Source organism: Oenanthe melanoleuca, chromosome Z (assembly GCF_029582105.1).
Source record: "Oenanthe melanoleuca isolate GR-GAL-2019-014 chromosome Z, OMel1.0, whole genome shotgun sequence".
In the NCBI taxonomy this organism is placed as follows: domain Eukaryota; kingdom Metazoa; phylum Chordata; class Aves; order Passeriformes; family Muscicapidae; genus Oenanthe; species Oenanthe melanoleuca.
The window spans coordinates 33,645,350-33,671,410 of record NC_079362.1 but is presented as its reverse complement, the minus strand read 5'-3'; the positions used below and the strand labels follow the sequence as shown (position 1 = coordinate 33,671,410).

Sequence of the window (26,061 nt, the reverse complement as noted above, 5' to 3'; positions counted from 1 at the left end):
AATCAGAAATAAATCTAAGTATTTTTTCAGTTGAATTTAACGAGCCTCTGTTTTCAGGACCTTATAAACCATATCTAAAAAATAGTGTATTGCTGAGTTGGGGCAGAGATATAGCATGGTCATAATTTTCAGGCTGTTGACGGTGCAGTATGTGCTTCTCCAACAAATACCAAAGTAAGGGCTGCATTTTGCAGATGATCTGGGACCCTGCTGTCATGATCACTTTCACTCTAAGCATGGGAATAATTGCACAGTATTTGGTGAGAGGATTTGTTCATGAAAACTCTCGTGCATATAGTAAAAACTCAAGTCTTTGATGTTAGGTGAATTACTTAATCTCTGTATCTTCCCTCTCCCAGGCTTTTTGTCCACTGTGTATGCATGGTGTAGCGTCCTCAGGGCAGGGACTTTCTCCCAGGGGTTGTGTCTGACACAATTAGTTAACTACTGCAGTAATGGAAGCTCTGTGTTCATTCCTCCGTGGAATTCACATTTCTTCCTTTTAAGTGCTGTAGATTGTTATTTGAGACATAACCACTTCTTTTCCTGCCTATCTCAATAAGCTGGAAAGAACACTGCAGCTTTGTTTCAGTTTGCTGTGCTGTTTCCTTATTTCAAACAAAGGTTTTCGTATCTGTGGGGCATCTAAGATGTATAAAAGCTGTGTTATGGAGGGCTGAGAAGATCTCTGCATTCCCTTCAGTGGTGCCTGCCTGGTTGATAAGATGACAAGTGGCTCTGCAAGTGATTGGTCTCGTGGTTTTGGACAGTTCTGTTCTTTGCATCTCTCTGTTTCCCCTTCTGATCTTTGTTGGCCCTTTTATTTTGCTAAGATGTCACTGATTTAGAGAACTGATATATAATTAAGCTTGGCTCTTCGATACTATTGTGTTGGTAGAAGAACCTGGAGGTTTTAATCTGTAGTGTAGCAAAGGAGCTCTTTTTATCAGTGTAACTATGCATATGTGTTCGTGCATCATTTCTCAGGAAATGTCTTCATTTCTAGGCTGGGTCTTTCTGGACACTGATGCCATGCAGATCTCCTCAGTCTTAAGTAAGGTTTGGTTTGTAGACTTGTCCTCTTCTTATTTCTTTGGTGTGTTCCCCTCTTTGTGTCTGGACTGCTTTGTATTTTATCTGCTCCCCATATAAAGTAATTACAGTGCTTAAGAACTGTTTCTGTGACTTCTTCAGCTGATGTTGGACAGGAGATGGATTTGAACCATTTGTGTCTCAGAAATGTACTCTTCCTTTTCACATATGTGACTCAATCTGTTTTGGTAAGCTAGAGAGTATAATGCATCCTAACTAACATTAGAGAGTGTTAAGCATACTAATTAATATGCTTTAGTTAGCATGGACAAAGCACCAACATAGTGCCTGCAGATGAGGTGTGCCTCCTGCCAGTTTCAGAGAAGCCAGGTAGCCCAAGTACCTTGCATCTCCTTGACACACACCAGGTAGTGCCGCTGTGTGGACAGGTTTCACTAGGGGGGTATGTCCTGAATGTGTGTTATAGGCAGTACTGCAGCCTTAGGCCAGCAGGAGAACCTGTGAAAGGATACTGTGAATTCTGTACCATTGTTCTCTGGAGGGCAGGCTCAAGTCCAGACTGCATGCAAGGTGAGTCAAAGGATCTTAGGATCATCTGTGTGACCCAGCATGCTCAGTAGTCTCTTCTTCTGACAAATTTCTTTTCTGCAGCCATGGACTGAATTGCCAAGTACTTGTGCCTGTCCTGCCTGCAAATGCACAGAGCCAATAAAACAGCTTGAAATAGGCTGTGTAGAAATAGGCTGTGTAGGTACTCCACTATCAAGAAGTACTTCTCTAGCCTTTTCTCTATTTCTCTGTAATAATTCAGTATGCTGCCTTTACAATGACACTGATGAAACACTTCAGCAAGTACAGAAAAAAATATTTTCAAGCAAGCTGTGTGTATCAATACAGAGGACGCAGTTCTTGTGTGGCATTAATTTCTTGGCTCTTAGGAGCCACAGCTAACTATCCTTTTCTGTTTTATGATGATATATCTGGCACAATCTCTCTTTCCTTTTTTTTTTCTCCCCCTCCCCCTCCTTCTCCATGCAAACCAGATTTTTAACAGAGGAGTTTCTCTTCGAAATGTTCTCCTCCAGTTGGTGACGCACTTGAAATTCCCTGGGTGAAATGATCTCCTTTCCTTCCCCCTAAAACGTTCCTATCAACCCTATCTCCTCCTACACCAAAACAACATTCATCAGTTCCATATGCTGCTGAACAGCTCTGTGCTGTTTTATGAATAATGTATGCTGGCTTGTTAGAAGAGCGTTTGTTGTACAAACCAGTGGAATTTAAAATTGAGAGCGGTATCAGCAGACATGCGATGCCATGCACTAATGCACAGGCTTCTTGGGGTACTATTCTGGCATCCTTGCTGCATCCCCATCAGAAGGGGGGAAGGTGCATGAGAAATCGAGGGTGCGTGGGCTTTGAATCTGGCAACGAGCTACAGGCACTCAGTGATCAGAGCCCTTATCCTCTCCTTGCCAGGTGTTACAGATCCGTGCATGAGGACAGGAGAAAATGTCAAGATCTGGGTTTTGAGGCAAATAACAGGTGGTGAAGTAGCAGAGATCTGTATTCTGAGTGAGAGCCAGCCTTCAGGTAGTCACTTAAACAGCAAGTATGAGTGGTATATAGCAACGTGTTGCTCCCCATCCAGACCTGGCAGAAGGCAATGATACAGAGCTGTGCTCTGGTCCAGAGGATGAGCACACTAACATCTATTAGGCCTCCATGCAGACACCTGTGATGTCTAGTATCTGTTTCCTCTGTAACTTGTTTGATTTTTGTAGAGTTCTGCAACTTCAGTTGTTTTTTCTCCTCCAGTAAAGCACATATGGCAGGAGCCAGAGCTGATGCCTGTCTTGACTGCTCAGCTCCAAAGGGCAAAGCTGGTGGACAGGTGCTGAGTGACTGGGGGAGGTGCTGTGACTTCGAAGACTGAGCACGTCTTTGCCCAGAGGTGTATCTGAGGCTTCCTTGCTGCTTGGAGTCAACCATGCCATTATCAGCTAGAGGTGAAGAAGTGTATCCAGGCAGGGCTGCTTCTGGCAGTGGCAGCAGGGAAGTGTGGCAAGGGCCCGGCTTAGACCACATGTGCATCCCTGTCCTGGGGTTGTCAAAAGCCACCCAGGTTATCCTCTGCAATGATCAGATGATCATTCCTCCAACGATGACCCCAAAGATCAGGGTGGAACTGGGTACAAGCAAAAACCATGGGAGATAAGAACTGGAGAAGACAGTCTGGGTCATCCCTGCTGTCTCTATGAACTTAGTTTTTGTTTTGCCTGTTTACCGGCTCACAGCAGGTGTTTCTGGCTCCTCTTCTATGTGTGGAGCAGGTGTAAAAAATGTAAAAAATTTCCCTCTTGGCAGGCTTTTCTGCATGAGCTAGTGCAAACAGAAAGTCAGTAGCTTGCTTCGGGAGCCAGCCCTATGTTGCTTTTTCAGGGAAGGAATTGTACACTTCTTTGGGATCTCTTCAAGCATCTTGCACCTGGCTGACTAGGCTTTGGGGGCTCTGTGCCTACTTGTAACTTAGATGATTTACCACTCTTAGTATCTGGGTAGTTTGCTATGTCTTTATCCCTGTGTACACACCTTTGTGCCTTTCTTCCATGCACTGCCTCTGTATGCAGAGGCTGACTCACAGCATCATTGGCAGCCAGCAGGTGTTAAGAGCAGCCTGTTTAGATGGGTCCAGTGGTTCGTGCATATGACAAGATTTTGAGGAAGGTGAGGGTGGTGGATAACTATTTTTCCCTTGGTAGCTTTGTAAAATAAACTGGTGTTTTCAGAAACATTCTCTCCATAGTTTTGCTTTTCTTTCCAGTTGGAATAAAAGTATATCCACTAGTGAGAGCTGGTGAAAATCTGGGGTTTTTGTGGACCTGCTTGCTTATGGAAGGGGAAGTAGGGGTGGAATTCAGCATTTTTTTAGAGTTACAGCCTTCCACTTGAACAGGAAAGTGTTTCTTCCTTAGTTTATGAACAAATACAAACAAATCTCACAAACACATAACAAATCTCACTTAGTTTTTTACACTGCAATCTTCTAAGGGTCAAATTGGAGCTGTAGGAAAGAGTATTGGAGTTAAAACAAGTATGGTGCCTAGGATTTTGCCTACTGTTCTGCTTTATGCTGCAGTCGATTTCTTCTACTCTGCCTTCAAAATTGTACTTGTTTCTCCAAGGAGTTTACAATTGTGCGGGTTCTGAGGTGTGGTGGACCTAAAGATCAGCACTTACCAGAAAGAGGGATGCTTTAAGCTGTAAGGAGTAGGTCTTTGTGCTCTGGTTAATAGGGATAAAAAGTCAAAGCATTGAAGTCAGACACTGCTGAGTAGTTGCTATCTGGGAGTTTGGATCCTGTCTTGAGTAGCCTTGGGTGACAAAAGAGGTAGAAAGTCTTTCTACTTTCTGTCTGATACCAGTCCAGCTTGGAAGATTACACCTATGCAATATTCATTCTATCATTCACTGCTGTGGTTTGCCTCCTGTTCTCTGGCTTGCATAGCAAATTTGCCAAACACTTCCCAGGCTTACAAGTAGGAAGTGGTGATTATTGTCAACCTGTAAGCATGCTTTAAATGAGAGCTTTTTTTTTTTTTTCTATTTTAATTTCTCAGAGAGAAAACACGAGTTAATAAAACCTGTCCTTGTAGCTACCTAAGTACAATGAGAGTCATGCCGATGCCGTAATCTCTGATGAGCTTTTTTGCAATTTAGTGAAGCATTTAAGTGCTTGCCTCCAAGTTTGTTTGATTTAGTCATACTCTGGAGATATGTATATTGAAAAGACCTGCTGTCTGAATCAGTGCCTTGGGGAATAGCCGTGAAATAAATCAGAGAGCAGGTGCTGTGCTGTACTGCTTCTGGTTGCAGAACATGACAGGAGGAAATTTTGCTTCTCTGGAACATACGAGAGCCCAGGTAGCCATCAGGAAAATGTTAAAGTAAACATAAATTGTTTTGGAGAAAGGACATAAAGCAGCTCTGAAAAGGCTGGTGAGTCCAGCAGCAAGTGCGCAGCCTTCCAGCAGTCTCTGCCAGAGATGTAGGTTGGGGAACAGGCATGAGGACTCATGTATTTGCGTCTCTGGAGAGGTCTGCTTGCTGAGGTCTCAGTGAACATGCCTGGCAGATGCACAGAATGTGCCATGTATACAGCTGCCTGGGCTGTGCATGTTCTGCAGTTTTGTTTCTGTTTCATAAATACCAGAAACTTTTTGACAGGCTCTATTTGATGGTCTGTGGGGGACACCATGTCCTTGGTCAGATGTGTGCCGTATGACTGGGTTGGTGTCTGTTATTCCCTAAAGAAGAAAGACAGTATCTGGCTCATTATGAGTAAAGGTTGGGACAAACATAGCTCTCTTCTTACAAGGCAAAAGCCTGGAGCATTTATCCCTGCACCAATCTGGACTGCTGCTTTTGTGTGTTCTGCTCTTTGCCTGCAGTGATCCCTGCAGACGTGCTTAGCAGTGAAATCTCATAAAACCCTGCACAGGTCAGGTGTTAATTTTCAGAGGTTTTGACCCAATCTTGTAGGCATTTGGGCCAGAGAGCAACAAATGTGTTTCCTCAAGCCAGGCTTTTGCTGTTTCTAAAACTCCTTCAGCTAGATGAGGAAAAGAATATTAGTTCTGAAAAACTGGGGAGGCAACTGGGGGAAGTATGCAGCCTCTTTGCTTTGTATTTGGAAATAATTTTTTGGCTCAAAATGTAGAAGAATGTATCTGGCTCAAAATGAAGGAGAGTTATAGGCCGGAAGAAAAGAACAAGTCAAAGAATAAGACAGAGGCTTTGGCCAAATCATGTAAGAAATGCTCGGTGACTGCAGGAATCAGTATCAGCATTGGTTTGTGTACAAAAACGGAGTTGTGTCTAATTCTGCTGAATTGGCAGGAGAGATATTAACTCTTGCTTTCTTTCTGCAGAGTGTTCTTAAAATCTCTTGATAGCTTTCACCTGAAAATTAAGCAAGTGCCTACGAGTTGCCAGAAATGCCCATCTGTTCACCTTTGGCTGTTTGCCTTTGGTTCAGAGCTCCTTATACAACTTATAAGAAGATAGGTTCTATAGAAATCATGAAAACTCCAGATTTGGAAATACTTCATCATATTTATTTGAATAACACAGTGAAGCTCAGTTAGTGGTGAGGACCTCTCTTTGCTAGTTCAGTGTCAGTAGGATGAGGCATGATTATTCTTGGTGTTCATATCTGTTGTATTGCTCTGAGAAACCTTTTTTCTTGACTAAAGAGTTGCTGCCTGTGTAGCATCAGCATGAGGTGAATTATACCATAATGTTTGACCTGCTTGCGTATGGTTAAGTTAAGCCAGATTTCCACAGAGTTGAATATTAAGGATCTCAAATAAGACTTCCAGATTCAGAAAGGAGCCAGTGGATGACAGGATGAAGAGTGAGATATGCTCATGGTATTGCTCATGTGAATTCATCTGTGGCAAATGCACAAGACTAATTTCAACTCTTCAGTTTCGAAATTATTTTTGGTTTGGGTCAGCCTTAAGGCTATCTAAATGTTACTGTTTCTGATGAGCATCATGTCATAGCTATTATAGTATGTGATTTTCAGCCTTGTTCATACTTGATGTGTTACATTTTGCTAATCATGTGCATCAACAGTTCTTCTACACGTTAACATATTTTGAGGCTGTGTAGGAGTTATGTGCCAGAGGGAGTAAATCTAGCTATGTATGTAAGGTGAATTACAAATGCAGATTGTATGTGTGAGAATCAGGGACATTCCATACCAAAATACTTCACTTGAGTTAAGTGACCTATTTGAAGAACTCGATTAGTGTGCAGTAATACCAGGGGTTTAACCATTGTATACATCAGCTCCTATGTAGTTTCTCTCAAAAAAAAAATCATCCTAGCTGTCTGATACTCACCCAGTCTTAAGTCAGGTTTTAGACCCTTTTCTTTGCAGGCTTGTATCAAAAACAAAACTGTTACCTTTGGTGTCAAACCTACTGGGTACATATCCTATGAATTGAAAGAGCAGTCCAAGGTAGTAATCTTCAAGCGTTGCTTGATATTCATTTTCTGTTTTGCACTTGTGGATTGAACATGTTTATGTTTAGGTGTGTGACTGGGAAAGCATTCAGGTGTCTGTGAGGCTCAGAGACTTGGGATAGCTATTCTGGCAAATTCTCACTGATTAGATATGCTGAAATCTTAAAGTCCCCATAAAAGTAATTGACAAAAATGTCTCATTGAGTGTCAGGAATTAGACTGAACCTTGAATTTCAAGGCCGTAGTCTTGTGGCTTTTGCATACTGTAAGTAAAGTTCAGGTTCATGACCACCTGAGGAGCTAGAATGTACCTAAGTCTATTAGAACCAGTGAGATGTATCCCAGAGTCCTGAGGGAACTGGCTGATGTAGTTGCCAAGCCACTGTCCAAAGTCGTGGCAGTCAGGGGAGGTCCCAGCTGAGTGGTAGAGAGGAAATATTGTGCCCATCTTCTAAAAGGGTGGGAAGGAGAACTCCAGCAAGCAGAGACCTCCCAGCCTCACCATGTACATGGGAATATCATGGTACAGATCCTCCTAGAAACTGTGCTAAGGCACATGGGAACAGGGAGGTCATTCAAGACAGCCAGCACAGCTTCACCAAGGGCAAATCCTGCCTGACCAACCCAGTGGCCTTGAATGATGGAGTGACCATGTTAGTGGACAAAGGAAGGGCTACACATGTCAGTTATCTGAACCTCTGTAAAGCCTTTGACAGAGTTCCTCATAACATGCATGCCTGTAAGTTGTGGAGAGATGGATTTTATGCATGGACTGTTTGATGGTTAAGAAAGTGGTTGTTTGGTCACATCCAGAAGGTTAATGGTCAGTGGCTCAGTGGTCTGATAGGCATCAACGACAAGTGGTGCCTCTCAGGGGTTTATACAGTGCTATATGTTTTCATTAATGACATGGATGAAGGCATCATATGGACCCTCAGTAAATCTGCAGATGACACCCAGCTGAAGGATGAGATGGCATCCAGACCTGGACAAGATAGAAAAGGGGATGCATGGGAATCTTGAGAACTTTAACAAGACCAAGTTCAAGGTGCTGCAGCTGGGTTAGATCAACCCCTGCCATCAACCCAGGCTGGGGGATGAACAGATCAGAGCAGCCCTGTGAGAAGGACTTGGGGGTGCTGTGGGTGAGAGGCTGGACATGACCCAGCCATGGGCACTGCCAGCACAGAAACCAAACGTGTCCTGGGCTGCATCCAGAGCAGCGTGGGCAGCAGGGGAGGGAGACCCTGTGAGACCCCAGCTGGAACCCTGCACCCAGCTCTGGGGTCCCAGCACAGGAAGGACACAGAACTGTTGGAATGAGTCCAGAACAGGGACACCAAAGTGATTAGGTGGATGGACCACATTCCCTATGAAGACAGGCTGAGAGAGTAGTGATTGTTCAGCCTTGAGAAGAGAAGGCTTCAAAGTGACCTAATTGTCGTCTCCCAGTCCATGAACAGAGCCTACAAGTAGTTTTTACAAGTACATGTAAGGAAAGGACAAGGGGCAGTGGCTTCAAACTGAGAGAGAATAGGTTTAGACTATATGTAAGGAAGGAAATCTTTACTATGACCATGGTGAGGCACTGGAACAGATTGTCCAGAGAAGCTGTGGATGCACATCCCTGGAAGTGTTCAAGGCCAGTTTGGATGGGGCTCTGAACAGCCTGGCCTAGTGAAGGGTGCTTCTTCCCATGGCAGGAGTATTGGAACTAGATGATTTTTAAGGTTTTTTCCATGGCTCTATATGATTCCATGATTCTGTATTCTTAGAAAGGCACAAACCACAAATCCCAAAAACTTCTTGCTTGAGAAAATGACTGTAATCTCAAAACATACATATTTTTTTCTTAGGTGAAATTTCTGCTGAAGATTCTCACACTGCTGTTAGCAGATTATGGAACTTCCTTGATCAGAGACTGCTTGCTTGCTGGTATTAGCTGGGTATCTTTCCTCAACATATTAATGTATGTGTAGTAGGGGTCAAACAATAATTCCATCTCATTTCCTTCCCTTTGCAGGCCCTCTACAATTCAATCAAGAATGAGAAGTTGGAATGGGCAGTGTAAGTATACTTCTATTGTAGAATTTAATAGTTTAACAATAGTACCTCTGTAGTAATCTGTTTATATGTCCTATGCCACTGTCTGTGTGGGCTCCAAAGCCTGTAGAAGATAGCCTGCATACATAATGAGTTTGCTTTTTTGCTAATGAATGACCTGGCAATACAGCCTCATCTGTTTCTCCAGCAAGGGGAGCTGTCAATGATAGGAGCCAACTGCATTTGTAAGGAAAGAGGACATTTCATTTAGTAGGAAACTTCAGCCTGAAAAGAGAGAAATTAAATCCTCTGTTGTTCTATGACTGCATAAATAAAACAGAAGTTGACGTCTCCCTTTATCTTTCTGTTCATTGTGTCAGAACCGCTGAATAGAAACACACTTCTTGGATTGAGTTTCCTGCTGTTGGTTGATTGTCTTGGTTTGTCTCCTGATTAACTATGGATAACTTGACAACAATCTAATGTGAAAGATGATAAATTGGACAAAGTCTGATATTACTCCCTCCAATCCTTAGTTGCTTTTGACAGGCTAACACTTGTTAACTATGTAAATGCTGCAGACAAGAAAAAGCTTCAGTTTCTGATTGTGTTAAACTGACATTTCTCTGTGCTTAGGTTTCATGTTGTCTACTTATGCCAGGAAAGGGTAGAAGTGTCTCCTTTTGATTTTGACACTTGCAGAACAGTGGATTTTGGTATAAAATAGGAAAATTATATATTTTATATATTTCAGCTATACAAGGGTACTTCCCTGCATGTATTTACATACTTATAACCTCATCTTCTTGGGAACAGTGTATGTCTGGAATGCATGCTCCTGCATCTCTTGTGCTAGAAGTTCTAGCAACTGCCGTAGGTCTTGCATGCCCAGTGACTTCTGGTATTCATTGTTTTAAGTTCATGGTCTGCACACAAATTTCTTGTCAGGGTGTGCAGCCTTGCAAGGGCAGCTGGTTCCAAGTGGGATTGCTGTCCCAGTTCAGAAATGTGCTAGGTGATGTCAGAGTAGTAAAGAAGATGTTCTATTAATGGAAGTCAGCAAGTGCCATCTCTGATGAGCATTGAGAGTCGTGGTGGGAGACATTTTCACAGACTGTGTCTTGGACCTGGAACACGCTGCGTGAATGTCACACCAAAGCTGTTTGCCAGACACTGTCACAGGTAGTTTAGAACCAGCAGAATCCATTATGTGACTTTCTCAATGTCAGAATTTTCCTCCAGCTCTTGCCAAGAGACCATACCGTGTCTAATACACTTGGGCAGCCTCCAGGTGGGAGCTGGCTCATGACTGGCTCTGCTCCCGTGAACCTCAGTCAAGGTGATTTATGAGATCTTGCTCCTGTATAGGTGATAACTCCTTTGGCATTTATGTAGTCTAATCCATGCCCTTTGTTTGGGGGAAAATTCCAAGCAAGCTGGAAGAGGGATAATTCAGACTCTTTCTTAAATAAAGCTTTGTTGGATATAAAGCTGCCTTCTTACAGGAGAATGTTCAAAGGTGCCAGTTGTCTGTTCCAGTTCGAGACTGACTTGTAGATAGGACTGATGGTATAATTAATTTCTGTGAAGAGAAAGAAAGCTCACTCTGGGCAAAGTCAGTACCTTTGGAGCTGAGAGTACTGGCTGGAAGAGGGAGTGTGAAGATGTTTCTCTTCATTTTTATAGAGATGTGTGTTTGGTGTAAAGTAATAACCCCAAGAAGTCCTGGGGCTGCCTCAGCTTGAGGGAGGAGGCACATAACTCTCTTGCTCTACTGTTGTGATCTGCAGAGAAAGCTAAATGGTAAGGAGATGTGGTCAGTTTTGTTCTGATGAGGCCAAAGAAAATCATCTCTCTCTTCCAAAGATTATTCTTTTGTCTCTTTGATGCACTTGGCAAGGTAAGAAGAGGGAGGTAAGGCAAAGGTAAAGATAGGACTGCAAACCCCAGTATAAGCATTCCTGCAATGCTGGTATTTGGAAGGAATGCCTTTCCTCCAGCCAGAAATCCTTTGAGGATCTAAGACACTCATAAGCTAAGCAAAGGTTTAAGAGCTGCTCTGAAAGTACATTATTTAGTGGATTAATGGCTATCAGTAAGTCCATAGTCAGGAAAGGGTAACGGTGAAACATAAGATGGGGAAAGACTGCTATCCAACCGTTATCTTACTAATTGTGAGCTAGGTGTGTTACTGTCTTAAACAGTTTGCAATATAGTCTGATCCAAAGCCCACACAAAGAAAAGGCTACCATTGACTTCAGTTTTATAATCACAAGAAGTGACTCCCTAACCAGCAGATGTTCACCAAAGACTTTCAGTAGGAGTGTTCATTTATCCTTTTTGAACAGAAAAGTGTGAGTACACCTCTGAAGAGAGAATTGCATTACAGCTCTTCTTCGGCAGTAGTACGTAGTTCAAGTTCTCCACAAAGTTAAAAGTGAATCACATACCATAATCTTAAAATAGATACATCTTACCTTGAATTTACACTGAACTGGTGAATGTGGGGTACTGAAAGCACACTTCTGCTCCACACTGCAAGCCCCAAAGGTGTGAACTGTTGTTCATGTCTGTTGTGGGTGGGCTTAAATTTGAAACAAGGGAAATTTGAAATCGACCTTTAAAGAAGTTTTCCATCAATTTAAACCAAGGCACAGGTTTCCCTGGATAAACTACCGAAGTGCTTTCATTAGAGGCTTTTGTGAACTGGTTGTTCTGTCTGGAATGGATTAGGAAGCGGAGATCCAGCCATAGAGGCAAAGAGATACATTGCCTGGCCTCTTAACATCCCTTCATTGTCTATAATACTATATCCCAAGGTTCATAGGTGTTTCTCATTCTTTGGCTTTCACACTGATCATTATCAGCTTTAAGTTGAAAATCCGTTTGATTACAAAGATGCCAGAATTAAGTATGTTTTATTTACATGATGTCTGTATGGAAATGTCATGGTGGCCATTATTGTTTTCATTTGTTTGTAATACTGTGTCTGTTTACTGTTGAAAATAATAGGAATAAAATAATTACCTTTTTAAAATAGGTGATCTAGAGTTAATATATGTTCTCCCAAAGCACTCTTTACATAATTGCTGAAGCCAAAATGGCTGCATTTGAGCCAGTTGTTTCCCAAAAGTGCCTCTCAGCAGAACAGTGTAGTTTTCAGGAGAATTACTTAGTTTTTCAGTAGCCAATGATAAACTTCTTTATCCAGAGAAGTTTACAGGGGCATGGTATATTCTTCTTTTTGTTGTTTTTCTGGACTACACTGAAAAATTACCTCATTTCAGCCAAAACAAAACAGGTCATTCAGATAGTGATGGTGGGAAAGAGATGCTGCCAAATCAAACTGTGATGCTGAGATGTGCATAGCTATGAAGATATTTGTGCTGAAGCTCACCTTTTTCTAGGTCAAGCTGAGAAATTTCTTTCTATTACATTTAACTTTTGTCTCCCAAGTTCTAGGCTGTTTTCTGTTTGCAGCTTCTTGGTTGATTTTCATGCAGGGTCAGGTGGTATTCAGTCTGGTTCTCTTTTCTTCCCTCCTCCCACTGGGAAAGATGCCAAAACTTCTCTCAAATCAATTTCCTATGCTCTTAGTACCATGGATGCATGTTACAAACCTGAATTTTTTTTTCAGTTGCAATATTTAAATAAATTATCTCAAGCTTCTCCTGTGTCATATAAGTTTGCTATATGAACAAATGCAGAGGTGAAGCAGAGTTTTAAAAATGAAGGGCTTGACCACATCGTTTCAGATTAGTGATTTCAAAATTTCCTGAGGCAGAGCCTCAAATCAGACCATAGAGTGTACAGAAATAATTTTGTTACTGAGAGAATCAGATGGTGCTTTTCTCCCAGAAGACAGAAATGGGACTTCCTTGTATAGGAAGAGGGAGAGGCAGAAAATGCTTTTCTTCACCAGAATGGCATCATCTGCATTTTTATGTTTTTCACATCTATGTGTTTAAGAATAAGGGGCAGACTCTTTCTAGTTGTGAGTTGACATATATTTGGGAAGGCGCACATTGGTGTTTCAATGCTGTGGCTGCAGGTGATAGCACAAGCAGATCCTGGCTTTGGTATGCTGGTTCTCATGGGCAGCCAGAGGGCTGTTCTGCTCTCTCTGAAGGTCCTTTTCCAAAGAGACAGGCTTATGGAGGTGGAACCGATGCTCCTTGTTTTGGGAAGCCTTGCAGACATCATGTGCCATAAGCAGAGTCTAAGAGAAACTTTACAGATGGTAACCTTTTCCTGTCACCAGTACTCTGCAGAGCAGAGACACTATGGGCTCCATTTCCTATGAATGGAAAGTGGGACTTAAAAGAAGTTTTGCAGCCATCAGTCCTTTTCAGTCATCAAGGAGGGGTCACCAGAGAAATTGCTTCCAGACACAAAGCTGGGAATGATCTTCTTCTGCTGATCAGGAGCAGAAAATTTCTTAAGACTTCTCCAAGCCTAGTTGAACCCCCAAGATGATGTTTTGCATACTGAAAGGTGTTTGGAACTGTTGTGGGGTTTTTTCCACTAAAGGCACAAGGATTGTGCTACTTCCTGTATGAAATGGAAAAGAGAGGCAATGGTCCTGCCCTTCAAAAGGACCTGAGCTCTTGTGACACCATGTCCATAATTCTCAACATACCTACACATAGACTGTCACCCACTGACTCTTACCCACATCACTGGAGGCCTTCACATTGGGGGTATTACAGCACATGGATGATTTGTGAGACTGTCTGAGGATGGGCAGGTAGTCACCTTCCCCACAATTTAAGGTTTCAAACAAATACCGATTTTCAGGTTTATGTATCCAGAGGCTCCCTGAATTTCCTGCAGTTCTTTCTTCCAGAAGTACCCTAAAGGCATATTAGAAGTAAGCTCAAATTGTTAAATCCCTGATAAACAGTATTTGTCAACTATCTTTTCAGCTAGCTTTGGAAGGTACCTGAGGAAAAAGCTAATACCTGAACTTTTTTTGCTATTTTGACATTCTTCCAAATCATCTTGCTTTCTTCTTATGTTTGACCAGATCATCTGGTTTTCTTCCACTTCTTGTTTGTAATTAGTCCTTCTTGCCTCTCTGTCTCCCTTCATTGCCTCTTGCAGACTGACTTGTGCATCTTGCCCTTGTGCATATTTTCTGAGCACTCAGCTCTCAGAAATGCCTGAAGCTTCTGAGTCTCAAAGATGTCCCATTTTCATGCTAAAGAAAAGACCAGTTAAAGGTTCATTCAGTGCTGTCAGCGGTTGTAACAGCAGATGCTATTTTGTCCTTTCCACCATGTCTTTTGAGAAATTTCTGTTTTAACAGCTGCCCCAGAAGTGCTGAGTTTAAGAGCACTGCCCCCAGCTCTTGGTGGTGTCCAGGATCCCCCCACAGGATTCCTCATCACACCACTGTGGCTGCTTGGTTAAGGGCACTAGTATGTTCCCACAGGACAATTGATCAGTGTACAGTAATTCACTCCCATAGCTCCAAATGAGATAGCTTATTCCAAAAAAGTATTAAGCCTTTTATTGCAGTTGGTCTCTGCTGACAAGGAGAAATCTGCTGTGTCCTTGGCTGAAATCCCAGAATTCACAAGACACTTCTATGTGACAAATCAGCCTGTGTGCTTATGTCCTTTGGGAGATTTTAGTCTGGATTAGGTGCCTCAGACTCATGTTGAGAGAATTTGCTTTTGGAATTGACATGTATCTAAGAAACACATGACAACACACAGTGGTTCAGACTTACCAGCAACTAGTAAGTGTGGTAGACCCATGAAGGGTGAGGACAAACAAAATTGTCAGAAATGCCTGCACTTTTTCAATTGACAGAGGGCTTCAGATAAAGCATACTTGGAGTCCTTATTGCTTTGTGTAATAAAAAATTTTTGTAGAACTTTCTGTGCAGAAGTGGGAAAGCACAGATCAGTAGGCTAAGGATGCAAGAACTGCTCTTCCTTGTAAGAGTCAGGTCTCTAAGTAAAAGTTTCATTCCTCCTAATTAGGAGACCTTGCAAGACAATGTCATGAAGATATGGTGCACCTCCTTAGCTACAGTTCTATAATTTATATGAGGTGATCAAAGTCAAATGCTTGGGAACATCCCCTGCTACTGCAGAGTTTACTGATACAGCCACCATGTTTCTGGATTTGTTTCCTTGTTCTCAAACCAGTCTCTTATCATTTTACCTCCTTAAACTATGTTATTCCCCCAAAGACCATTTTGTAGAATCATAGAATAGTTTTGTTTGGAATCATCTAGTTTGGAAAAGACCTCCAGAATCATCAAGGAACCTTTTCCTTCTGACACAATGTTACAACATCACTTTTTCAACTGGACTATGGCACCAAGTACCCAGTCCATTTCTTTCTTGAACAGCTGCGGGGTGGTGACTCCACCATCTCCTTGGGAAGTTTGTTCTTATACTTAACCACCCTTCAGTGATGAAATTACTCCTGAGTCCAACGTGAACCTCCCCTGGCACAGTTTCAGGCTATGTCCTGTCATTCTGTTGCTGGTTGCCTGGGCAAAAAGGCCAGCCCTCACCTGGCTACAACCTCCTTTTGGGTAGTTGTAGAGAGTGGTAATGAGCCTCCTTTGCGGCAGACCTGAGGATAAGATAGGTTTGTTGCTATAGCCTGCGGTTCTTGGAGGACATTGTTTTGAATGATCATTCCCATAAGCAGCTGTGGTAGCAGTGTATGCCTAAAGGAGCTTCTGGATTGATATATGCCTTGCTAATCCTCATATAATGCATGCCTTTGAATGTATACATGTGTTTGGAAGATCTGTCTGAGCTTGCTCTCTCTGCCAGTCATCTGGGTCCAGTGAGATGCAGCAGCTTGAGGTCCACCCCCAATAGATTGGCAGTATTATCCATCATTATGCTCAAGTGATAATTTTTAAAAAAATCAGATGCTGGTGTAAGGAGGTGTTGCTGCCATGACTTTCCAATGACACACCTTTCCTAGTCACCAGAAGGGGATTGTATGCAGACTTCAAAGGATGAAGGGCTGCTCTGTAATCTGGCCTGTTCTCTAAAAACTGTTGTCCTGCTCCTGTGATGGATATCCTTTATTTTCTAGGTTGCCTAGTTCTTTTTAGCCTTTGCCTTTGACAAGCAAAAAGGTATTTATTAGTCAGGCAATGCTTATGATTTGCCTTATTGTCCCCAAGAGCTATGTGGAATACATTATCCTAATAAGTAACATTTTGAGCTGTACTTTGTTTCCAAAGTAAAGATAATCTAATTCACCTAGTGTAGTTTTTATTTTTAAATTACTAATTTTATGCTGGTTTGCAGAGGAAAATAAAGAAAAATAGGTAGATTCTGTGTTTCATATGCTAAGTTAAGGGGTAAACCACAGTGATCTGTAGCATTCTAATTCTTTTCATGTACATGTGAACTCATGAAGAAATTGGGGATTTTTCAGCTGAACCCAGTAGGCAAATATTTCCCTTTTTAGCACTCTGCATGGAATTAAAAAACAGGTGAAGTTGGAGGACACAGAACACTCTTGAAGTTTTATGAGACAATAATGGAAACTTGGCTTTATTGAAAATCAGTGTCCTGTGCTGGTGAAGTAGGTGAACTGAAGTTTTGCTATGATATGTCTATATTTTGATATATTACTAGGTTTCCTCTGTGGAAATGTGGCCCCCTATAAAGAGTGAGGTATGCTTTGACAGGGAGTGTTCAAAAATTGCTGAAATGAAACTTTTCTGGTCAGTCCATCCTTCATGCATGATTTTCACTACTTTTTAAGGGATGAAGAAGAGAAAAAAAAATCTCACTCGGATGGTACAGATGAAAAGGACAATGGGAACCAGACAAAGGCTGTCAGTCGAATTGGCAATTCAAATAACCCATTCCTGGACATTCCTCATGACCCCAATGCTGCCGTGTACAAAACTGGATTTCTGGCTCGGAAAATCCATGCAGATATGGATGGAAAGAAGAGTAAGTAATTTTTCAATCCTAATGTGTTATTTTCATGTTATGTCTTCACAATGCCACTTACCAGTGAGCCCATGTACTTCTCAAGGTGAATAGTGCTCTTCATTAGGGGAAATAGCAGCAATATCAGGCAACACAACAATTGGATTATCTTTAACTTTTACTATTAGGTCAGAATTTACAATGTTCAGTCCTATTTGCAGCAGTTCTAGTACATGAGTATAGGAAGTAATGTGATACAGCAAAGTAATGTGTTGGGTTTTTTTTGTGCTAAAAGAAAATCAATATAGTGATTTACAGAATAGAAAACAATTTCAAGTGAATTACAGTAGCTGATCTGCAGTAATTTGATAATTCTCCTTTTCCTTATGTGACATCAGATTGTTCCAAATCTCCCCTCCCATCTGGCTCTGTCTTTAAAGAAAGGCTGTTCTTTACCTCTATTTGGAAGATGCTGTTCCCTTCCCTACTTTCCCAGCCTTGGGTCACATATCCAATGGAGGGCAGCAGCTTTTGGCACCAGCCTGCTTTTTACTATGCAGTTCCTGCCTGCCCCTTTCTTCTAATAATCCTGCTGCATCTCTTACTTACTTTAATTATCTTCTTCCCTTCTTGTTCTACTTCTGTTTGTGATGCACTAATTATCAAGGACCTCTGATGCACCTATGTGTGTTTTGTTGTTTGGCTGTCTTCGTTTGTTGCTACATATCTTGGAAAAAGCTGAGGTTAGTGAGGGCATCTGTGTTTTCCCCAGTCACTGTTGATGATTGCCTACTCATGGTTCACATTGTTGGGCTAAATCCAAAAGACAAAGTCGGGCTTCATAATGGGATTCTCTCCTAGCTGGGCTAAGCTCTCTGATATTCATATGTTTTGCTAGTCTGTTTTAGAAGGCACAATTGGAGGTCAGTATTTTCAAGATGGAAGCTGGCAGCTGGGCAACTGGATCCAGACAGAGGTGTCAAAATCAAGCTGACCTAATTCTTTGTGATGACTGGATACTCTAAATAGACTCGTCCTTACTAAACATCTTCTTATTCATCCTTAATAAGTAATTGTATTTAATTGCCTTTATTAAATTATTTATTTAATTATAAATACCAGAATTGCTCATTATTCAGTACACTGGACACAGGCATTCTGGAGATAACTCCACTATGACCGATATAATTAGGGCCATGTTTTCAGAAATTCAGAAATTTGAAGGTCTGTCTTTCTTAAAAAAGTTGCATTCTAGCTTTTCAGGCACAAATAAAACTTTTTTCTTTTTATTTGTTTGTTTGTTAGACCTTTTTGTATTTCATTTCCTAATGGAGTTTTTGCAGGGCAGAGATTAGCTCATGTGAGATTTCTAATGAAGTGTTGTGCTAGAATGCACATCTGTATTTTCTTGGGAACGAAGTTCTGAGGGCTAAAACACTTAGACACTTAAAGGAGAAGGATGTAACAGGGGCCAGTGACTGGAAACTGAACTGAGCAAATGCCAATTAGAAGTAAGGCCTGTCATGCAAGATGAGAATGATTAACCTCTGGGACAAGGGACTTGTAACCTCTTCATCTTCGCTTTCTGACTTCAGAATGGGATGCCTTTCTGAGTGTCATGCTTCAGTTGCATGTGTATTAATTTCAGTATAACATCAGTGATATACTATATGGATGCTGGTCAGTGGTGTGTACTTGGTGGGAGTGAGCTCAGATCCAGGCTTCTGGTCTCTGGTGCTGTGACTGTACAGCATGTGCCTAATTCTCTCCCTCTGTCACACCTGAATTTCAGACTGGATCCTTCAGCCTTCAAGCTGAATTTACTTCCCCCTTCCCTCCTCCACCTCCCCCTTGTCTCTAAGAATTTATGGGCTAGATATGTTCTCTGTGATGTTCTTCAACCTCTAACTGACTTTGGCTTTCTTGTGTGGTTGGGTATTTTATATATGATTTTGGTTGGCACCCTTCTGCTTTCTCAGTGTCAGTTTGGGTGTGCAGCAGTAAAGGGGAAGGATGCTTCGTGGGACACTGCTCTCTGAGTAGTATCCCACTGGCTCTGAGTAGTGCCTGCCAGCCTGCTGTGGCATGTGGAAAGACTGTTTCTTTCTAAAAACTGCTGTGGTGCAGAGCTCACACGTAGCTGTGTAGGGGCAGTATCTGCCTGTCTTCAAGAGCAGAAAGACTGGATCTCTGTGGCCTGCTTTCTGCATTGCTACTGTTCCATTCTGATCCAGTCCAGGGCTGTCATCAGGGTTGTTGTATTACTCTCTCACAGCAGGTAGTGTGCTAAGTTGCATTGCCCTTTGAAAAAGATAGTATGAAGGAGGTTTAACACAGGAGTAATGTAGCTCTCCTGTAGCCTAGACAAAGTGTAAAAATGTATTGGGGTTAAATGGGTTTTCATTTGTTTTCTTTACAGCTCCCCGGGGAAAACGAGGCTGGAAAACCTTTTATGCTGTGCTGAAGGGAACTGTCCTGTACTTGCAGAAGGTAGGGGAAATCACTGTATTTTGAAAACTAATTAAAGAGGGATAAAGCAGCATGCATCCTCTCCACTCTCTCAGCGCACCTCCAGGCTCCCTTCCGTCTGATGCACAGCACGGCTGATCTCCCTACCCCCACCCTATTAACACACATATTCAGGCATGAGTCTTTCACTGACACCCTCTCCCTCTTCACAATTTCAAGTTCAGTTCCAATGCTTGCATCCACACGTGCACCCTGTAAGTTCCATTGTATGCCACTGCTGCCTCACATGGCTGAAAAAAATAGCCAGCTTCACCAGCAAAGACAGCATCACGTCTCTGTGTCGTGCCTGCATTCCTCTTGGCTGCTTTTAACTCTGCATTTCATACGTATGACTTCTCCTTCTGTAAGGCTGTCCTCCTTTCCCACCTTTTCATAGTACACTTTTCTGCAGTGCCTGCAAGACCAGCTGCAGAACAATTGAACAACAGCTTGGCCTTGGTAGGAATCTGCAGCTTCTGTTCTTTTGCAAAATTGAAGGATAAAAGGATACTTCTTTTTTCCACAAAGCAAGAAAAGATTGGTTTCTAACAAAATGTGCTTCCTGACAGCAAGATATCTAAAAAAAAGTCAGATGAAACCCTTCAAACCTTTTGTTGCAAGCTTAAATATATTATAGTACAGTTTTGACTGTACTGTTAGAACATATAATGCAACATATGAGTGAGAACTTACTTGATTTTGTCAAAATCAAATAAATGGCAGCAGCTAAGTAGGTTGTTAAGGCTTTTTGCCCTCTAATATAGATGAAATATTCATGGAATAGATACTGCTTGTCCAGACTGCCCTATATTGCAGAGATATGCTTCTTTGAAAGCTGTTTTACATTTTCACTCTAAAACTGGTATTTTTGTGACAATCAGGAGTACAGGTACATACTGTGTTTCCTTCCCACCTGCTGTGGCTTTCTGAAGTTGTTGGTTTCATTGGAGCCAACCTGAATAATCTCTTGAGAAGAAAGAGTGATTTGGATCAGGTTATTAGCATGAGGCTTTACAAGGTGAATGCTTAGGGTACAGTATCTTTTTGAGGGGGCTGAAATGCTGAAACAGACGAAACAGTCTGCAATCAGGATAGAAGATTTGGGCTGAAACTTGGATGTGATGTGCTCAGAGCCAGTGCAAGAGACTAGAACCAAGTCTGCTGAATACCAAGACCTTTTGCTGGAAGCAAGTTCAAGTTTTACTAAAATGCCTTCATAGCAGGCTTGTACTTGATCTTTGCTGACCGAACTGGATTAATCTGCTTCAGTTTCTGAGATAAGTAATCTTTAATATTCTTCTGAAAAAGACTGCATGGTTCTCTGAGAAATAAGAGGCTCCTTTTTTGTATTACAATTAATTATACAATAAATTAATTAATTTCTTGTTTGATATTCAAGGGAAAGAACTGAGAATACTGTCTATTTTAGCACCTTAATTAAATATTTTTATGTGTATTGCTGACATATTAGTTTAAATGCTTTTAGTTTAATAAAATGTAGAGATGCTGATGTAGCAGGCAATTTTTCAATGGAATGCTGCCCTCCTCCTTGTTACCCTCCATGCTTTCAGGAGCAGGGAGTAATTTCACATATGACTGCATCCTTGCAGAATAAAGTGCATTGTTGGAATTCTTGTTCTTATATGTGTATTTTGCACTTTTCAGAGCACTTGAATTCAGTGATTACAGGGCAGTACTCTGCAAAACTGCTTTCTCCCATTTGCATGGGAGCCACCCATTGCACTCAAGCCATCCTACTGACAAGCAAGACTTCTTCTTTTGTGAGAGATTGAGGGAAGGGTGTGATGAGAAGTAATTCGTTCCAAGGGTGATAGGGCTGTGAGCCTCCCCAGGGTACCTCTGGCCCCTGCTCAGCCGCATGCTGCAGCTGTGAAAAAGCCTATGATTTCAGCTTCAGAAGGTCCACCAGGGCTTTTCTTTAGCACTCAAATACACTTTACTCTGTTAGGGATGCAGTGTTGTAGAAGGTAAAGGTTCCAGAGTTTAAAATACACAGCTAGGCTAAGTAGTTATAGTAAAGGTTGCTGAGCTGCTTCTGGGCTCCTTCTGTAGTATACTAGGCACTGAAATTATCATAATTTTAGAAAGCAATGAAGAATTTTAGAACAACTTGATTTCTTTGCAAGAAGTGCATAATTCTTGCAATAGTTCTGGTCAAAGGATTACCTTGTCTCAGTTCACCTTCTCACCTGATTACAGAGTGCAGTAGGGCAAGATGCATTCACATGCATGTCCTCTCTCTCTCATTCTCTATATATCTGTGGAGATGACATTTGTGATTTTGTTGCACTGAGTGCTATTCATCAGAATAGAGAGAAATCTCACTGTATAGGTGCTGTCTACACACAAACACATGCACAAACCTCTGCAATATTGCTTTCTGTGTTCATCTGTAACTCAACTGTTCCCTCAAGATAGTATTGTAATATAAATATTAATTTTTCATAGCAGCTGTGATTCTCCCAGTGGGCAGTGTGATCCCAATTCTTCTGTCACTCTGTTTGCATTCCTGTGCTTCTTTTTTTCCTGTCAAAGTCCATGTATGGGAGTGTTTTGTAAATGGTGGCCACTTGAAATTTTCTGAGGACTTTTCTGGGCAGCCTAGTCTTCCTGCCCAATTTTTTTTCCCCATTGGAATTATTCCCTGTAGTGCATATTGTTTTGTTCTTAAATAAGTGATTTATGAGAGATGGTTTCTGAATTAGTGAGCACAGAGAGCACCGGAGGAGCTCAGTGGAAATGCTCACAATTAGCCAACTAAACATGCCTGCACAGTATTATATAAAATAAGAAGTTTGACATGTTTGGGATGTTGGCTGTGTCTCTGGGCATCCTCAGGCCAAGGTTAATTTCCTGCCCTCTGTTCATAGCAAGAGGAAATTGCAAAGCAGAAGCTTGACAGAATGTCTGTTCATTAGACTGACATGGGATGTGATGTGCATACACAAGAGAAGCTTATAAGGAGAGGACATAAGGCTGACCTCACTTCCTTGCCAGAAATTGCTTCTGGGCAAACAGTGCAGGACATGAACCTTCATGTTTTTGTTTGGACTCTTCTGTGAGGTTTGCAACATCTTTGCTCTTTGATGTGGCGTTTTATAATCTTGCACGCTTTGGGTATTTTTATATAAATTTTCTCAAATTTCCTCTGTTAAAAATAAAAAAAAATAAAATTAAAAAAAATAGAGAAACGCCTGACTGATGTAGAGTGTTTGGTGGTGAGACTTTCTGAGAGAGAATTTTGCAGCCATCACATGCAGCTGCATGGAGATATCCATCCATGGTACAGTGACTGATAAGAAAAGACATATGTCATTCTCTGGCTTACCAAAAATGTGTTTAGAGCTATGCTGACTCTGGGTCATCAGGATGTGGGAAAGTCATTCTCCAGAAGTTTGAGAAAGATGTATTCACTATGCCATTGCATTGTATGCAGCACGCACATCAGCCTTCAGCTGATAGACAGATCACAGTTCCTTTCTGGCTCCATACATATTTCTTGCCACTGTCTAAGTCTAACTTTAGAGAACCGCCTTCCAATTCAGCTCAGCCTGCGCACTGACACCAGCACAGCATAGCACATGCTGTCCTTGACGGCTTAGGCGAAAATGGATTCGCTAGCATTCCCTACCAGTCAAAAAGAGTTGAAGGTCTTGGAGAAGGAATTTTGGCAGCACATTCTTGTCCTTACAGCTTTCTCTGAGGCTGGCAAACTACGTGGAGACATTTCCGGTATGCTGATCAGTGCCTTTGGAGAAGCTAGCAGAGCCCCAGCTGTCAAGGTAGATTGCAGCCAACTGTTCTGGTGGGATTAGCAAGGATTGCCATGAATGCTTTCTGTTAGAAAGGAGAGGTTATCAGCCAGGGCTTTTTCTGGGGCTGCCCAAATGTGGACTTCTTGTGAAACAGGTTTAGTCACCAGAACAGGTTGTAGACATCGGATGCAACTCACAGAGGAAGCTAGGAGGCAACAGGCTAAGTGATAGCTGACACTGTCTCTAGGCAAGATAGAATATCATGTGTCTGAAGCCTGTCCAAGTTCATTTCCTGGCTCTGAGGTTTTCCCAGTCTTCCCAGGCAATGGAGCCAGTCATTTCCCCCAAAACTACAACCAAATAAATCAGCTTGTGAACCCTTAAAGGAAAGTGCTTGATCTGAGGTCTTGCCTCCTCCATCTTCAAGACAGAGTGTGCCAGACTTCCTTGAAGAAAGTTTAAAGAATGCTCTTAGTGGACATAGACAAAATCCTTCAAGATAGACAGATGCCTCCAAATCTTATTGAGTCTCAAATTATGAGAGAGGAAGGACTTTTGGCTTTGCTCGCTGGCTGCCTTTGAAAACCCCTTATGTCACAGTCTAGGTTGGAGGCTGCCCTTTGGTCACCTGTGCAGTAATGCTCTGTCTTTCTGCTGGGCCTGCCAGACCCATAGTTGGTTGTGCCCTTACCTAGCTCCAGATGGATGTGATGGACTGCTGGGTAGCTGCCTCTTCTCAGGTTAAGCAGCAGTGTAGCAGATTATGGGCCTGCACTAGCCAAACCTCCATAAGAAAGGACGAGACATGGCAGAGGAGGAAGATGTTTTCTCCCACCTTCTGAGAGGTGGTCACTGCAGCTGGTGACTCCCCATCCACTGAAACTCAACCCTGAGAGCCCCAGCCCAGCCTGGCAGAAAGCACAGGTACCTTTGCCAGTGGTGTAGATGCCTCTGGCTGCAGTCCTGTTTGGTGTGCTGCCAGAGAAGTTCTGTTAATGAATTCATGCACATTAACCAGCTCTTCTCTCAGGTGGGTGCCTCCGCGGATGTTGAAGCTAGTGCTATCCCTGCACACACTCTGAGCCCTGCACTGTGTTTCCTGCTAAATCTTGTAAATTGCGTTCAAGTGCGGGATCATTAGTTACCATGCCTGTAGAGAGTTACTTCACTGCTTTGCAGCTGTCACAATTGGTGGATATTCCAGGTGAGACTGATTTCTCTGATAGAGTAAGGGGGAGGGATGGAGTCAGTTACAGACTACTTTGGCCTGCCCTTCAGTAACAGTGATGTAGCCTTGCTGGCAAATCACTTTTCTTTCAAAAAGCTCCTGGCTTTCCGAAGCCATTTATAGTCATGTGGACTTTGGATGGAACTTGTGGCTACATTATGCCTTCGTCCAGCTTCTGTCACTCAGGAGATCCTGCTTCCAGGCTGATGCTTGCAAAACAAAAGTCCCTGGTTTTGTAATCTGATATTAGGAGTGGTACTGTTACTGGTCAGAAACCCAGATAGAGCTGTTCTTGCCATTTGTAGACCCTCATCAGAGAGATTTAAGGGAGTTTGCTATAATTTGCTTTGTGGACACTGGTAATGAGGCTTCTGCAGTGTATGAGGGCTTGCCTAGGAACACCTACAAAGGTAGTTGATTGAGAAAAAATCAGGCAGTGTAGGCTGACAACCCAAGTAGCTGAGCAGTGAAGGTGGGGAGCTGATTATGTAGGATTCTTGAAATTAAGACAAATAATCCTCAACTGTTATCATAGTCAAATACTTCTTGCTTACATCTCTTCCTCTCAAGTGGGTAGTGGAACTACTTCTCTCCCTTGGAAAGATATCCAAACAAAGAAAGGGAAAGGAAAACATGTTAAAGGTAGTGGAATCCACAAGTGTGCAAGTCAAGTTCATATACTTTATTACTATTTCTGAACTCTGGAACAAGGTTTTTTCCCTAGGCCAAGGAAAAAGGAATAGCACATGCAGAAATAAAATGCTATCTTCCCTCTGCTGTCTCCTTCAGGATGAATATAAGCCAGAAAAGGCTTTGTCAGAGGAAGATCTGAAGAATGCAGTTAGTGTGCACCATGCACTGGCATCCAAGGCAACAGACTATGAGAAGAAACCCAATGTCCTCAAGCTTAAAACAGCAGATTGGAGAGTCCTGCTTTTCCAAGCCCAGTAAGTGCTCTCCTCATGCCACTCATTGAGGAAAGAAAGCAGTGCTGAAGGAGGGGTAAATTCCTGCCTGGACAGGTTAAAAGAGGCTAAAGAGGTTCAATCTGTTTATTTGATCAGAAATAAGATTAAGTAGTGATGTGATTAGGGTGTACAAGTAATGCATAAGAAAGAAACATCAAGTTTTAAGAGGCTTTTTAATCTAGCTGAGAGAGGTATAACAAGATGCAGCAGCTAGAAGCTGAAGCTCCAGGAAATTGAATTTAGAAAAAAGGCACAAACTTGTAACAGTCAGGGTGATTAATCACTGAAGCAAATGACCAAAGGCAGTCTTGGATTGTCTGTCTCCTGATGTCATCAGATCCTAGTCGGACGTCTTTCTAGAAGGTATGCTGTGGTTAGAAACAAAGTAACTACTTAATACAAGAATGATTTGATTAAGTTTTTCATGTATGATATCCAGACAGAACAGATGACCTGCCTTTTGCTTCTGAGCCGTTTTCTACTGAGATCCAGTAGATCCATTCTGAGATGAAACCTCCTAGAGATCT

General features: G+C 42.1%; 1 protein-coding gene across 5 annotated transcripts in view; it reads left to right on the top strand.

Annotated features, from left to right (window-relative positions):
• The window catches only part of PSD3 (pleckstrin and Sec7 domain containing 3), a 113,037-nt gene that overhangs the window by 67,783 nt on the left and 19,193 nt on the right, over positions 1–26,061 (top strand). For 3 of the 5 annotated variants that reach the window (XM_056513360.1, XM_056513363.1, XM_056513364.1), the window contains 4 exons: positions 9,110–9,153; positions 16,882–17,075; positions 19,474–19,544; positions 25,356–25,513. In XM_056513360.1, the coding sequence (XP_056369335.1) occupies positions 9,110–9,153; positions 16,882–17,075; positions 19,474–19,544; positions 25,356–25,513 (467 nt within the window). Of the gene's footprint in view, positions 1–9,109; positions 9,154–16,881; positions 17,076–19,473; positions 19,545–22,453; positions 22,784–25,355; positions 25,514–26,061 lie in introns of those variants that run through there. The other 2 variants (XM_056513361.1, XM_056513362.1) reach the window with 2 other exon arrangements.